Source organism: Leucopleurus acutus, assembly GCF_964270905.1.
Source record: "Leucopleurus acutus genome assembly, chromosome: 6".
NCBI classification, from domain to species: Eukaryota; Metazoa; Chordata; class Mammalia; order Artiodactyla; family Delphinidae; genus Leucopleurus; species Leucopleurus acutus.
In genome coordinates, this window is record NC_139149.1 from 56,493,119 (window position 1) to 56,509,377 (window position 16,259).

The window sequence follows — 16,259 nt, forward strand, 5'->3', positions numbered from 1 at the left end:
ATGAGACAGAAGAGTTGAAATGATAAACTTTACAGACATTCCTGACTGACTGATAAAACACATTCACACAGGATACCTCAGGAGCCTGGCAAAAAAAGCCTGGGAGAAATTATGAATTTAGTGTTCTTTGGACTACCACCCTCAACCTGCCCACAGCTTGCATAGCAAGGGTAGGAGTAAAAACATTACTGGCTGAAGGTGTCTGAACATAAACTCTACCCACATTATTGGATGACTGTCAACACCAGTACAGTGAGGAACCCTAGGAGTCGAGGCTTTAAAAAATAAAAGTGAGCAAAGACATCAGAGGCTACCTCCTGTGGTGAAAACAGATTTCATAGCTTGCGTCCAAGGAAAGCAGTTGCCTACTAAAAAAGCAACAACTCTCAGAACAAAACAATCTACAACATATTCTATAAAATGTCGTTTTAAACCAAAAATTACCAGACCTGCAAAGAAATAGAAACGTGTTACATTATTCCCAGGAAACAGAAACTAACTTTGAATGAAACTGCGTATTGACTTTAGCAATTAGATTTCAAAGCAGTTATGAATATATCCAGTGAATTAAAGGAAATATGCTCAGAATGAGTGAACTGGCAATCTAATCAGATAAATAGAAACAATATAAAAAATATAAAAAAGAACCAAATGAAAACTGTAGGGTTGAAAGTTCAATAATTGATAAATTCATTAGATGAGCTCAACATCAGAACCAGTGAATCTGAAGGTAGATCAATAGAAACTGTCCCATCTGAGGAACAAAGAGAAAAATATTGACTAAAAATGATCAGAATTGTCAGAGATTTCTGGTATAATATCAGATGTCTCTGTGTATGTGCAAATTGGGTCCCTGAAGAAAAAAGGATAAAGAAGCAGGAAAAATATTTGAAGAAATAACAGAAAACTCCCCACATTTGGTGACATTAACTAGCACATCCAAGAGGCACCACAAATCCCAAATAGAAAAAACTCAAGGAAAATGCATCATAGTCAATCTGCAGGAAGCCAAAAATGAAGAAAAAACTTCATTTTCAAGAGAAAAATGACACATCACATATAGGGGACAAACTATGATTGAGAGCAGATTTCTAGTCATAAACAGTGAAGGCCAGAAGACACTGGAACAAACATTCAAAAGGCTGAAAAAATGATATCCAATAATTTCATATCCAATGAAAAGGCAAGATAAAGACATCTCCAGAAAAACATTAACTGAAAGAATTTATTGCTAGCCCACCTGTGCTATAAAATGTGCTAAAGGAAGTCTTCAGACTGAATAAGCATATGAAAAGAGGCTCAACATCACTAATCACGAGGGAAATGCAAATGAAAACCACAATAAGATACCATCTTAAATCCATTATGATAAGCAACAACAAACACAGAAAATGTTGAGAATTTGGAGAAACTGGAACCCTTGAACATTGCTGGTCAGAGTGTTAATGGTACAGTTGCTGTAGAAAACAGTATGGTGGTTCTAAAAAAACTTAAACATACAATTACCATATGATCCAGCAATTCCACTTGTGGGTATATAAGCAAAAGAATTGAAAACAGGGACTCAAACAGATATCTTATACCAATGTGCAGAAGCATTATTTGCAATAGCCAAAAAATGGGAAAAACCCAAATATATATTGATGGATGTATGGATAAACAAATTGTGGTATATATGTACAATGGAATATTATTCAGCATTAATAAGGAATGAAACTCTGACACATGCAGCAACATGAATGAACCTTGAAGACATAAGCTCAGTGAAATAAGACAGGCAAAAAAGGACAAATATTGTATGATCCCACTAATATGTGGTACCTGGAATAAGCAAATTCACAGAGACAAAAAGTAGAACACTGGTTACCAGGAACTGGGAGGAAGGGGAACAGAGAGTTACTGTTTAATGGGTACAGAGTTTCAGAGTAGGATGATGAAAAAGTTATGAAGTTGGACAGTATTCATAGTTGCACCTCAGTGTAAATGTGCTTAATGCCCTTGGACTGTATGATTAAAAATAGAATCAGTGGTCCCCAACCTTTTTGGCACCAGGGACCGGTTTCGTGGAAGACAATTTTTCCACGGACGGGAGGGGGAGGTATGGTTCAGGCAGTAATGTGAGCCATGATTCAGGTGGTAATGCAAGCAATGGGGAGAGATGGGGAGTGGCAAATGAAGCCTTGCTGGCTCACGCACTGCTCACCTCCTGCTATGCAGCCTGGTTCCTAACATGCCGCGGACCGCTACCAGTCTGGGGCCCAGGGGTTGGGGACCCCTGGTTTGAATGGTAAATTTTATGTTATGTATATTTCACCACATTAAAAAAATAAGTTAAAACTCAACAATTAGAAAGAAACCCAGGGCTTCCCTGGTGGTGCAGTGGTTAAGAATCTGCCTGCCAATGCAGGTCACACAGGTTTGAGCCTGGTCCGGGAAGATCCCACATGCCACGGAGCAACTAAGCCCATGCACCACAACTACTGAGCCTGCGCTCTGCAGCCCACAAGCCACAACTACTGAGCCTGTGTGCCACAACTACTGAAGCCCACGCACCTAGAGCCCGTGCTCTGCAACAAGAGAAGCCACCGCAATGAGAAGCCCATGCACTGCAACGAAGAGTAGCACCCGCTTGCCACAGCTAGAGAAAGCCCGTGTGCAGCAATGAAGACCCAATGCAGCCAAAAATAAAAAATAAACTTAAAAAGAGAAAAGAAAGCAACCCAACTAAAAAATAGGCAAAAGATTTAAATAAACACTTCACAAGGCACACAAATGACTAAAAAGTACATGAAAAGATGTTCAATATCTTTAGTCATTAGGGAAATGCAAAATAACACCATGAGATAACACTATACTAGAATAGTTAAAAATTAAAGGATGGCAATAACAAGTGTTAGCAAGGATGTGGGGCAACTTGTCCTTGCACTCATTGCTGGTAGGAATGGAAAATGGTACAGCTATTCTGGAAAACAGTTTTTAGACACAAATGATTGGTTGCCAGGTCTTCCATACATGTTGTAAAATCTCTGGGACCCCCACTCACCTCAAATATGAAACCTATGTGATCCCAATCAACATATTCTCTGGGTAGTGGTTTTAAAGAGGGGGAAAAAGTAAAGGAAGCATCATGGCCTGCCATTTGCATTTGTATTTTCTTAAATATTTATCAAAACACAATAGAAACTAAAGAAGGATAAATAGTTGTGCAAAAGACATAAACCTAGTGTGAGAACTTCAATACCCATAAAAACAAAAACTAACTCTTCACATTTTTAATACATTTTATTGTGTCATAACCATAATGACCATCTGATCTTACTTGATAAAGGAAACTGCTTTAGGAAACAGAAAACTATCAAGAACTCTATATTACATATTTATTGCTAAAAGAAGTATAAACATTTAGGAATAATTACCATTTGCTGAATATGGGCATCTTGAACTTCTCGACGTTCTTTATCAGCTTTCCGTTTTTTCTCCTTTTCATGCTCCCAGAAAATCTGGTCTGCTTTCAGGACAGCTAGCAATTGTTCTTTAGCCTCTATTTTTCTTTGTCTTTCTTCTTCCTCTTTATTTTTTATCTAGATGATAAAAGGCAAAGGAAAAAATTAAAACCATTTTTAGCAACCAACAGCCTTCAATAAGGCACAAAGTTAGAAAGCTCTAAGCAGAAAGTCAGCCAGGAGCAATGCAAGGGCAGAAAATTGGACACACATGGACTGATTCCCACGTGGCCAGTTTACTTTGATTTTGTTCTATTTCCTTAATATCAAGAAACAATAAAAACGTAAGTAGAATGATACTGGTTTTAAAAAAATACAGGAACAGAAAAGACCATCTCAGGAACAGAAAAGACCATCTCAGGGTAGGGAAATATTTGTAAGGTAAAAAATTAATTGCTACAATGTTTATAAAGTATCCAATTTATATCTTATGACAGTCAGTCACGTAGGAGATACATTCTGAAGGATTAAGATATACAGAAACACAATGGGGTAATTTTTACTTGATTTATCTTAAAAACATTCAAACGAAAGGTATATTAAATGAATAACTTTTTGCACTTCAGATGCAAACAAATCTCTTCTGAAACAGAAGAGATTATTACTTTGCATCTATAAAGATCTTATTTGTAATTGTCTACCATGTCATCTTCTGTTAGAAATTAAACATGGTCTGATTTCAAGACTACAGGAAGATAATTTATACATTGTTTTTCAAATCTGCTAGTTTTTGTCAGGGAGGCAGAGGGAGTATATTAGGAGGGAGTAAGGAGAAACTACAGTGTAAAGAGCTCAAATTTGTTTTTTGATTTTTATTTGTCATCATTGAATTGCTTACCACAAGAGCTCTATGTTCTGCAATTGCTTTTAATTCTGCTTTGTTTTTTTCATACTTTTCTCTTTCTCTTTTTTTCCATTCAGCCTCAGCTTCTGCAATATCTCTAGCAATAATCAAATCTTGATTGTCAAATTTCTCTTTCATTAGTTTACTCAGGAAGTTATTTATTCTTTCTCTCCGTTCCTCCATTAGCCTGTAACAAAATAACCATCACTTGTCAAGTCTTCATGAATGGATTTTTTATGGAGCCAATATACTTTATTTAGAGAGTCAGAGTCTATTTTATAGTCTTTTACAAGACTGAAAGGGAGCCCCATCGCTCCTTTCATATATTAAGTGGAAATTATTTTTAATACTTTATTTTATACTTTATTTTTAGAATAAAGTCTATTCTAAAAATCCAAAGGGAATAATGCATATAGTATGATCTTGTGTATGTGTGTGTATAGGAAATAAAGTGTAAAATTCTCCACATGAAAAATATTTTTAAATACTTTATTAGACTATCCTACTTGCTCTAATATTGAACACAAAGATTATAAAAATAAGTCAAAGGACTTTCTTTAAATTTAACCTCAAAAACAGAAAAAGCTATCAAAATCCTGAATAAATTCATCCTTACTATGCCCTGTCTACAGTTTATTCATAGCACTTTATTGACTTCATCTGTTTATATGAAGATAAATAACTCTCCTTTTACACTGTGAGATTTCCAAGGTCAGAGACAGGGTAAGTCCTCTCTCTAGTTCAGGGCCAAGCATGGTGCCTGGCACATCATCAACAATAACTACAGGGGCTTCCCTGGTGGCGCAGTGGTTGAGAATCTGCCTGCCAATGCAGGAGACACGGGTTCGAGCCCTGGTCTGGGAAGATCCCACATGCCGCGGAGCAACTACGCCCGTGAGCCACAACTACTGAGCCTGCGCGTCTGGAGCTTGTGCTCCGCAACAAGAGAGGCCATGACAGTGAGAGGCCCGTGCACCGATATGAAGAGTGGCCCCTGCTCTCCACAACTAGAGAAAGCCCACGCACAGAAACGAAGACCCAACACAGCCAAAAATAAATAAATAAATAAAAATAGAATGAAAAAACAAAACAAAACAATAACTACATATTTGTTAAAAGAATGGGGGCATTTTCATTAAGGAAATTGGGCAAAATATACTTTTAAATTTAGTTGTGACATATTCACTGATTATTGAGTGAATTTGCAAAGCGACATGGGAGAAACAATGAGAAAGGACACAGCACATGCCCCAGGGGAATGACAATCTAAAGTGGAGAAAAGACAATTATGTAAATAGCTATGCAGGCAAAAGTGATAAATGCCATGAGAAAGCTAGAAAATGATGTGGGCAAATGAGAAAAAAGGAAGGCTTCATGGAAAAGGTGACATTTCATCTAGGCTTTCAAAAACAATATTTTAAACACTTCGATTACCTACTATGTGCCAGGGACTATTCCAGGTACTGGGACATAACAGTAAACAAAAACATTAAAAATCTCTACTTTCATGGAGCTTTCACAATAGTTGGGGTAGAGAGACAGCAAACAAAATAAATAATTAAAATAGTGCTGTATCATTCAACAAAGAAAAAGAAAGCAGTTAAAGTGATAAGCAATGTGGGGTGTGGGCTTGTAATTTTACTATATTAGTTTTGTTTGTTTGTTTGTTTTGCAGTACGCGGGCCTCTCACTGTTGTGGCTTCTCCCATTGCGGAGCACAGGCTCCAGACACGCAGGCTCAGCAGCCATGGCTCACGGGCCCAGCCGCTCCACGGCATGTGGGATCTTCCCGGACCGGGACACGAACCCGGGTCCCCTGCATCGGCAGGCAGACTCTCAACCACTGCGCCACCAGGGAAGCCCTGGGCTTGTAATTTTAAATAACATAGGGATGGCCTGAATGAGAAGGCAATATTTGAGTAATGATCTGAAAGAGTTAAAGGAGGTGAGCATTCCCCAAAGAGGGTACAGGAGAAGTCCAGTGTGAGTGACAAAGAGGGAAAGAAAGAGAGAACAGTAAGAGATGAGGTTTGAGAGAGGAGGCTGGGGTCGGCTGGGAATTAGGATGGATGTAGAGCCTTATGGGCCATAGTCAACACTCTAAGTATGATGTAAAGCCATCAGAGGGTTTTGCACAAGTGAAAAGCATGGTCTAGACAGAAACAGGATGTACTGTAAGTCTCTTACCTCACCTCACCCCAAACTGCTCACTAAGGTAAGCAATGACCTCTAAATCTGATGGGTGCTTCATTTTTAAAATCTCATTTAATCCCTCTAGTGATCTAACACTGATGACTGCTCTCTTCTTACTGAGTCTCCATCCCCCCTCCCTTGCTGTTTCTCTGCTTTTCCTCCATTCTCTGGGAACTATTCCTTGGTCTTCATATTACCTTCATTCTCCATTTGACATTGAACTATGGATTTCCCTAGGGACTATGTCACCTTCACTTCTTACCTACTCCCCCAGGTGAGCTCACCTGTATCCACAGTTCCAATTCCCACTTGTACATCAATGGCTCACGAAGCCATCTCCAGCTCATACCCCTCTCCTAAAGTAGAGATTTTCAGTATTTCCAACCACCTACCACACAGATGTCATCAATATTCCAAGGGAACCCCAACTCACGTGCTCCAAGCTGAAATCACCATGTCACTAAACGCCCTGACATAAATAATGAGACCTTTTTCCTAAAGACTACTCTCATATCACAACTTCTGATTTAAAATAAAATAATTTCAGACAGTACTTTATTAATCACAAAAATTATTTTAGAAGCTGACCTGTGTGTTTCAGCTTCTTTTGCTTTCCCCATTTGTGTAAGACGCTTTTTCGCTTTGATAAATTTTCTAATCTTTTCATCTTCCTCCTCTTGCTGCTGCTGTTCTACAGCTTTGATGGTATTTTTATCATTCAGATGTTCCTTGGAGGAAAAAACTGTGTATTATTCTATCACAAAGAAAAGTATCTTTCAACATATAGATATCTAATACGATATTAAATTTCAAATGGTCACAGCTTCTAATACAATTATTTCTCTCTTGGAGAAATATCCCAAGGAGATAATCAGAGCTGGACATTACGTTTTATGTACCTACCACGCACTTCACCTCAAAGTTATTTATAACAGTGAAAATTGGAAACAACCTCTAAGTAGTCAATAATGGAGAAATGGTTAAATAAATTACACTCTCAAAGACATGGGAAGATACAAATAACATAATCAGTAAGTAGGAGAAAAAAGCAGAATATAGAACATTACCATGGAGTATTTCAGTTTTGCAAATATATATAAATACAAGTTTATAATGAATGTATAACTGGAAGAAATGTATCAAATGTTAACAGTAGTTATCTCTAGGGTATGAGATTATAGGTGACTTTCACATCTTAATTTTCTGTATTTCTTTTCAAATATCTCATTTCTTTACAAATATGAATTTAAAATAATTCTATAATCAGATAAAATACAGTAAATATGTATACATTCATTTAATGTTTGAATAGTTAATATAGTCATATGCTACACAAATTTACAATATTTTAAAAACACACAGTGTAAAGCGTCCTTCCTACCACATCCACCATCTGCCTATTCCTAATTCCACCCACCAGACTCAATTACTGTGAAACTACTTTCTTGTCCAGACTTTCTTTTTGTGCATATACAAAAAATTATACAGATGTATATTCTAATTAAAAAATGTTTAATAGGTCAGTTTTTTAACAAAGAATAAAAATCTGTTCATATCAGCATATTTTTTAAATTAGAGCATCATTTCAGAAGTCCAATATAAATCAGAGGGGTTCTACAACTCTACAACCTGACCTGCATTAGCCATCATAAAAATAGGTGTCTTTGAACACAACAGCCTGGATACATAGATGTATCAGTGCTTTCTGTTACTATAAGTAGAAATCAATTCAAGGTAAAAGTTGTTAGGTATAATATTTAATATTCCACTATATTTATAACTCAGGGTCTACTACGTACCTACTACTCTGAAGTACTTTTTATTTTATGGGATATTACTTTTCAAAGCTGTAATCTGGTTACGAGATATATTAGTTGACATGAAAAGGTAATGAAAATATCAAACTCTTAAAAGTGCTTGTTTTGAATTATTTCTTAAAAACTTTATTTTACTGTTTTTTTCTAAGTTTATTGTAAATGTTCATACAGATTTTTTATAATAAGAAAAGCCCATGGGCTTCCCTGGTGGCGCAGTGGTTGAGAGTCTGCCTGCTGATGCAGGGGACACGGGTTCGTGCCCCGGTCCGGAAAGATCCCACATGCCGCAGAGCGGCTGGGCCCGTGAGCCATGGCCGCTGAGCCTGCGCGTCCGGAGCCTGTGCTCCGCAACGGGAGAAGCCGCAACAGTGAGAGGTCCGCATACCGCAAAAAAAAAAAAAAAAAGAAAAGCCCAGAGTTAACACAAAGTTAATCCTGATTTTTAAAAATTGAAAGCCTCAGTTCAAGGTCACCTGGCTAGTAAGTAGCAGTGTTAGCATACAAAACAAGGTCTGTCCTATTCCAAAGTGACTTGGAAAGATAAAAATATTACATCCATGAACAACGAATAAGATTTTATGCAAAAGGAATAATAATATTACAAGTAAAACTCTTAGAAATTAAAATTTTGATAGTTAAAATTAAAAATTCAATAGAAGATTTAGAAGACAAAGTTGAGAATAACTCTCAAAGTCAAACAAAAACCAAAAATGGCAGGAACAATTAATTGCCTACCCAAGAGTCTTTCTTCTCTTCTGCATTAGTAGCAGGACCCAGATTTTGTTCAGAGTGGCAATATGCTCATCTAGAAGACTATATTTCCAAGCTTTCTTTTCAGCTAGGTGTCACTAAATTACAACCAATGAGATTTAATGGAAATTGTTAAGTGGGAGTTCTGCAAAAGTTCCTTAAAAGGAAGACAGATAGTTAGGAAATCCTTTTTTGTCCTTCATCCTTTCTCCTTCTTGCTGCCTGGAATGTGGCCAGGAGCTCCAGCAGCTATTCAAGGCCATGAGGCAATCCTGAGGACAGAAGCCACCTATGTTCCAAGAATAGCAAAGCAAAAAAAGAGAAGCTGTCTCATTCCCCCTTGATTCTGGAGGTACCATATCAGCCTTGGCATGACCACCTCTGCACTTCAGATAAAGGTACTGTTGCAATTTATTTTGTAATTTTTTACATTCTTTATTTTGGGTTTTCTGTTATAAACTTTTGAGTCTTACCCTAACTAATAATATGAGAAAATATTTTTTTAATTAGAGCATCACTTCAGAAAGTCCAATATAAATCAGAGGGGTTCTAGAATGGTAGAAACAAAATAGAAAGGGACAAAATTATACAAGAAATAAAATAAGAAAACCTGATGCATTTATGGGTTGAGGCATCAACTGAGTGCTCAGCAAAATGAAAAAGACCTAAACGAGGTACATCCCTGTTAAATCTTACAGTTGCAGAGATAAAGACCCTCAGAGCTTTCAGAGAAAGAGAGACAAGGGAAGTAAAAACAAAACACACCAGATCACATACATAGAATGAATACCATAAATGGCATAATACTTTTCCATAGCAATACTGAAAGCTAGAATATTATGAAAACATAAATACAAAACTCTGAATTCTGAACCCAGAATTCTACACCCAAACTATAAAGAAAGCATTACTTTATTTTTTTTTATAAATTTATTTAGTTAGTTATTTTTGGCTGCATTGGGTGTTTGTTGCTGCACACAGGCTTTCCTCTAGTTGCAGCGAGCAGGGGCTACTCTTTGTTGTGGTGCATGGGCTTCTCATTGCGGTGGCTTCTCTTGTTGCAGAGCACAGGCTCTAGGTGTGTGGGCTTCAGTATTTGTAGCACAAAGGCTCAGTAGTTGTGGCTCTTGGGTTCAGTAGTTGTGGCTTGCGGGCTCAGTAGTTGTGGCTCATGGGCTCTAGAGCGCAGGCTCAGTAGTTGCAGGACACAGGCTTAGTTGCTCCACGGCATGTGGGATCTTCCCAGACCAGGGCTCAAACCCGTGTCCCCTGCATTGGCAGGCGGATTCTTAACCACTGTGCCACCAGGGAAGCCCAAAGCAACTGTTACTTTAGATGATAACCTTTCCAGATAAGAATTCAAAATTTTTACCTCCTCTATACCCTTTCTTCAGAAGCTACTCAAAGATGTATTTCAGGGGACTTCCCTGATCATGCAGGGGATAAGACTCCATGCTCTCAATGCAGGGGGCCCAGGTTTGATCCCTGGTCAGGAAACTAGATCCCACATGCATGCCACAACTAACAGTTTGCCTGCCACAACTAAGGAGCCCACCTGCCACAACAAAGGAGCCCACGTGCTGCAGCTAAGGAGCCCTGGAGCCGCAACTGAGGAGCCCACCTGCCTCAACTAAGACCTGGTGCAACCAAATAAATAAATATTAAAAAAAAAAGATGTATTTCAGAAAGATGAAGGAATAAATCAAGAAAGAGGAAGGCATAAGATTCAGGAAATAGGAGCTGAGACCCAGGAAAGTGGCACAGGGAAGCTCCAGAATGACAGCTGAGCAGCAGGCCTAGAGAGCAAACAGTCTAGAAGGAAGAGAAGGACGGAGGACTCTGTATGGGGGAGCTCCAAGAAAACCATAAATAATTTAACATTACTTAGGTGAACATTTGAAAACTAATATCATTAACCATTTGGCAGAACGTACTGAACATATGGAAAAAATTGAGGTATAGAGCTTTAAAGCAAATGCAAACAATGAGAATTATTTTAACCACAGAAAAACATTTATGGAAGCAAAAAATTATAATCATAGTATATTTCTTAGCTCTTCAGAGAACAATATTTATAAAATCATAATAATGATTAAACTAAAATTATGCCAGGATGATTTGGGGGGAAGAGGTGGATGGGAAGGGGACAGTATTGGGAAAGAGCTAAATCCTCAACTACCAGGGCAGAGAGACAGAAAATGTTTAAAATTGATAAATCAAGATACATATCTTTAAAACTGAATATATTTTTTTAAATATATAGATTATTTATTTATTTTAAAATTTATTTCCTTATTTATTTATTTATTTTTGGCTGTGCTGGGTCTTCGTTGCTGTGCGCAGGCCTTCTCTAGTTGCAGTGAGCGGGGGCTATTCTTCATTGTGGTGCGCGGGCTTCTCATTGCAGTGGCTTCTCTTGTTTGGGAGCATGGGCTCTAGGTGCACGGCTTCAGTAGTTGTGGCACACGGACTCAGTAGGTGTGGCTCGTGGACTCTAGAGCACAGGCTCAGCAGTTGTGGCACACGGGCTTAGTTGCTCCGCGGCATGTGGGATCTTCCCAGACCAGGGCTCGAACCCATGTCCCCTGCATTGGCAGGCGGATTCTTAACCACTGCGCCACCAGGGAAGTCCCTAAAATACATAGATTATTTAGAATATAATTTTCCAAGAAGCAGAAGGAGTGAAGCAATGACTGCTACTCTTCTTTTAAGCATTTTGATGATGTTTGATGTTTTAAATCTGTGTATATGTTACTTAAGAATAAAAAATAACTTTAAAGAAATGAATATTAAAAATTACAAAATAAATTGCAACTACCATAAAATAATTATTACCATTTATTCAGCATATATTAATAGTGCAGGAGATACCAAACACGTATCACCCCATTCATTGCTCATTACAACTCTCATATTTAGGATAACAAAATTCATTTTTAAAAAGTCTCATTCTCTTAATTCTTGTTCATGAATGAGAGCACATCCAAATGAAATAACAGCAAATATAGCTCCCCCCAAAGTACACTTAAAAACCCAACTTAATAGCAAACTTCTTTTCTATACCACTATTATTTATAAAAAACATATTAAAATTTGGCATTGGACTCTGTACATTTTTTGAAGAGATACATTTTTGAAGTATTTTCAACTTACAAAAAATAGTCTCCTGTTTTCATTGATCTCTTCTTTTTTCTTTCCTCTTTCTTTTTTCATTTCTATTTCATATAATGAATTCTGTCGCTTTATTTCCTCAGCATCCTTTTCTTCCTCTTTTCTCCTTCTCTCTTCTTCCTCTTCATGTTCCTTTATTCTGAAGAAAAAAACATAATTATAACTGAGAGCGATGCAGAAAAATAGAATATATTTTAAAGAAATGAATTAGAGTCTTACCTGGGATGATTTGAAACTATAAAGGAGAACTTGTGGATTTCTTTTGGGACAAGAACAGATAGGTAAAGAGCAGTGATTAAAACCAAATCCAGGGACTTCCCTGGTGGTCCAATGGGTAAGATTCTGTGCTCCCAGTGCAGGAGGCCTGGGTTCTGGGAACTAGAGCCCACATGCGTGCCGCAGCTAAGAGGTCCGCATGCCGCAACTAAAGATCCCGCATGCCACAACTAAGACCTGGCACAGCCAAAATAAATAAATAAATAAATAAATAAATAATTTTTTTAAAAGAAAGGACATAGGAACCAATTGCAATGTATGAACCTTAGTTGGAATCTGATTCAAACAAATAAATTGTAGAAAAAATTTTTAAAAAATACAAAAACAAATCCAATCTTGGTTAACCCAGGATGGCCAATATCTTCCTTTCTTCAAAATTTGTTTCATTCCTCACCAAAATTAAGTCCTACAGTAGATTCAAATGTTCCTTTCCTTTAGAAAGAACCAGTTAACTGAATGACAGACACTATGCTGAAATGGTGATATTATTTTACAGAAAAGTCCCTAATCCCTACTGCTTTTCAATTTCAGCACTAGAAGATGCTATCTAAGCTATGGATCTGGCCTCTCAGGAGTTGGGGTTTGATGGAAGAAGGGCAACAACTTCCTTACCCAGCTGGCCACTTTGGTTGTTATCCTTTCTCTAGCCAACATTGACTAACTACTGATGCCTTCTGAGTGGTTAGCCATTAAATGCTGGTTGTCTCACAGGGCTTATGCGTGAGTTCTTCAGAGATCCCTGAGCAGTGTCCTCACTGCAGAGCTCTGATCTGCATTTAGCTCCAGCTCTACCTCTACAACCCACACCCCCCCACCCCACCACCATCACAACCAGGAGCATCCACCATCAGTAGCTTATTGCAGACTCTCCGCGACCACATCTGGCAGTCAATCCTCAGCATACTGGCAAAACAGCTCAAGCCCCCCACCCCACCCCCCAGGTATCTTTGTCTATGTGCCCATGCATCCCGGTCAGCCAATCAACACGTGTGCAGGCTGCTCCACTGGTGCTCTCTATCAGTTGTCTCCAGTTCTTTTTCTTCCTGGGTACAGAGTGGGTAAACAACCCACTTAAATAGACAAAAAGACTGAGGAGTAAGCCTTTCTTTCATATGCACCCAATCATAACATTTTTTTCTTGGTTTCAGGGAGGGGGAAAATTCCCTTCCCTGTGCCACAGAGGACTTCACAGTTAAGTGAGCCAGTAAGTTCACTTTGGTATTATTAAGCCAATTCAGAACAGGTGAGTAAGCAGCCACTTAGAGTCACAGTCACTCTCTTTAGGAGGAGCTAAGAAAAAAGTCACTGTTGGCCACAGCTAAATCAACTTTATGATTTCCCTAAAAATACTAGGTTTTCAAATTTTTATTTGTTTAGTTTGTTAGAACTATTTAATAGTATACCAATCTCTTAGAAGCAAATTCATGTCAATCATCAAGATTTAAAGGACATTATAAAAAGAGATGTATCTAATTTTGAGAAAGTTTTTGAAGTTTTAAAATTGCTACTTTAAGAGAAAACAAGATATAAAACATTTGCAATTTTAACATTCCTTAGCAAATCTGGAAATCACTAACATTATACCTACACACGTATTGGACAATTCATTGTTTCAGCCAAAAAAAAATTTACCTATTCTGAGAGTGAATAAGAAAAAATGTCTCTAGTGTCAGTGAAGAGATAATATTGACAAGGATTTATATAACTATTAAAGACTGTCAATAAAGACTTTTACCTTAGTTTGGGTAGACTACTCAACTATCTGCCATAGGTTTAGCTTAATGCAAAGTCAACATTTTGAAGGAAATCCGAGATCCTCTAGTTCAGGGAAGAAATACATAACATTTATATCTTTTTTTTTTTCTGGCGGTACACGGGCCTCTCACTATTGTGGCCTCTCCCATTGCGGAGCACAGGCTCCGGACGCGCAGGCTCAGCGGCCATGGCTCATGCGTCCAGCCTCTCCGCGGCATGTGGGATCCTCCCGGACCGGGGCACAAAGCCGCGTCCCCTGCATTGGCAGGCGGACTCCCAACCACTGCGCCACCAGGGAAGCCCAACATTTATATCTTTACTTCCAACACCCATGACCATAGCAGACACCAATAATCAATGCAAAACAAAAATCAATGCAAATCTTGGTCCTGCTCAGCCCAATGAACTGGCAGCCTCTGCCAAACCACCCGAGCAGAATTTGTCATGAAACCTCTTTGCTACCCCTGATTTACATTCTGAAGCTCCCAAATCTGTGTTGATCTAGCCCAGATCTGACTTGACTTTATACAGATGTTACATAGAACTCCTATAAAAGTGGAAGGGACCCCTACCCAAAATGTGGCTCAGATGACCCTCCACACACCAAGAGAATTTGAGAGAAAGTATTATCACATAAGGGACACCCAACAGAGCTGTGTAGGCATAAGTAGGTCTGGATTGACTTGGTCAAAGCAGAGGAAGTGAGTTTGGGTCTTTATTGTGACTGAGGGGTGAAACTGGGGAAAAGCTCCGGTGCACAGGAGATTTAAATTTCCTACTGACAACCAAGGAAGAGGCAAGCCCAGGGGCCTTCTTATAAGGCCAAAGGGGAAGGGAGGGTGGGGCCTAACAAGAAGTCACCAGCCCAACATCAAAAATGAGGTCTCTGGGGCCTCCCTGGTGGCGCAGTGGTTGAGAGTCTGCCTGCCGGTGTAGGGGACATGGGTTCGTGCCCTGGTCCGGAAAGATCCCACATGCCACAGAGCGGCTGGGCCCGTGAGCCATGGCCGCTGAGCTTGCGCGTCCAGAGCCTGTACTCCGCAACGGGAGAGGCCACAACATTGAGAGGCCCCCCCAAAAAAAATGAGGTCTCTGGGGCTTCCCTGGTGGCAAAGTGGTTGCGAATCTGCCTGCCAACACAGGGGACAGGAGTTCGAGCCCTGGTCTGAGAAGATCCCACATGCCACGGAGCAACTAAGCCCGTGCGCCACAACTACTGAGCCTGCGCTCTAGAGCCTGTGAGCCACAACTACTGAGCCTGCACACCTAGAGCCCGTGCTCCGCAGCAAGAGAAGCCACTGCAATGAGAAGCCCGCGCACTGCAACAAAGAGTAGCCCCTGCTCACCGCAACTAAAGCCCGTGAGCAGCAACGAAGACCCAACGCAGACAAAAATATAAATAAATAAATAATTTTATTTAAAAAAAAAATGAGGTCTCTATTACAATAGACATGCTTGATTCTTGAAGAGACAACCCAAAAGGCATCACCACCTGACTATTTTATTATATAGGTACATTCACTATGTCTAAAAGCAAATTCATCCTTCTCCTCTTCTAAACTGATCCTTTTGGTCTCTTGTCCTTATCGTGGTGAACAGTACCAACTTCTTTTCTGTTGCCTATTCTAGAGACTTAAGAATCACACTTAACTCTTCTGTAATCTTGAGACCTCTCATTCATTTATTTAACAACTATTTATTGAATTTCTACTACAACCATGAAACAGACAAACGTGGTTCCTGACCTCAAGAAGCTTACATTCCAGTGGGAAGACAGGCAAAAACAAGCAAACAAAAGCAAGTAAATAGAAAAATAATGTAATTACAAATCCAGGTAATTCTTGTAAAGAAAATAACAGAACAAGGGACTTCCTTGATGATCCAGTGGTAAAGAATCATCCGCCTTCCAATACAGGGCATGCGGGTTCGATCCCTGGTAGGTGAACTAAG

At 39.0% G+C, this 16,259-nt stretch overlaps 1 protein-coding gene across 1 annotated transcript in view; it reads right to left on the bottom strand.

Moving 5' to 3' along the window:
* The window catches only part of CFAP210 (cilia and flagella associated protein 210), a gene marked incomplete at both ends in the record, with an annotated part of 36,183 nt that overhangs the window by 2,782 nt on the left and 17,142 nt on the right, over positions 1-16,259 (bottom strand). Inside the window, 4 exons of the mRNA XM_082840778.1 lie at positions 3,417-3,581; positions 4,342-4,534; positions 7,129-7,268; positions 12,261-12,417. Coding sequence (XP_082696904.1) covers positions 3,417-3,581; positions 4,342-4,534; positions 7,129-7,268; positions 12,261-12,417 — 655 coding nt within the window. The remainder of the gene's footprint in view (positions 1-3,416; positions 3,582-4,341; positions 4,535-7,128; positions 7,269-12,260; positions 12,418-16,259) is intronic.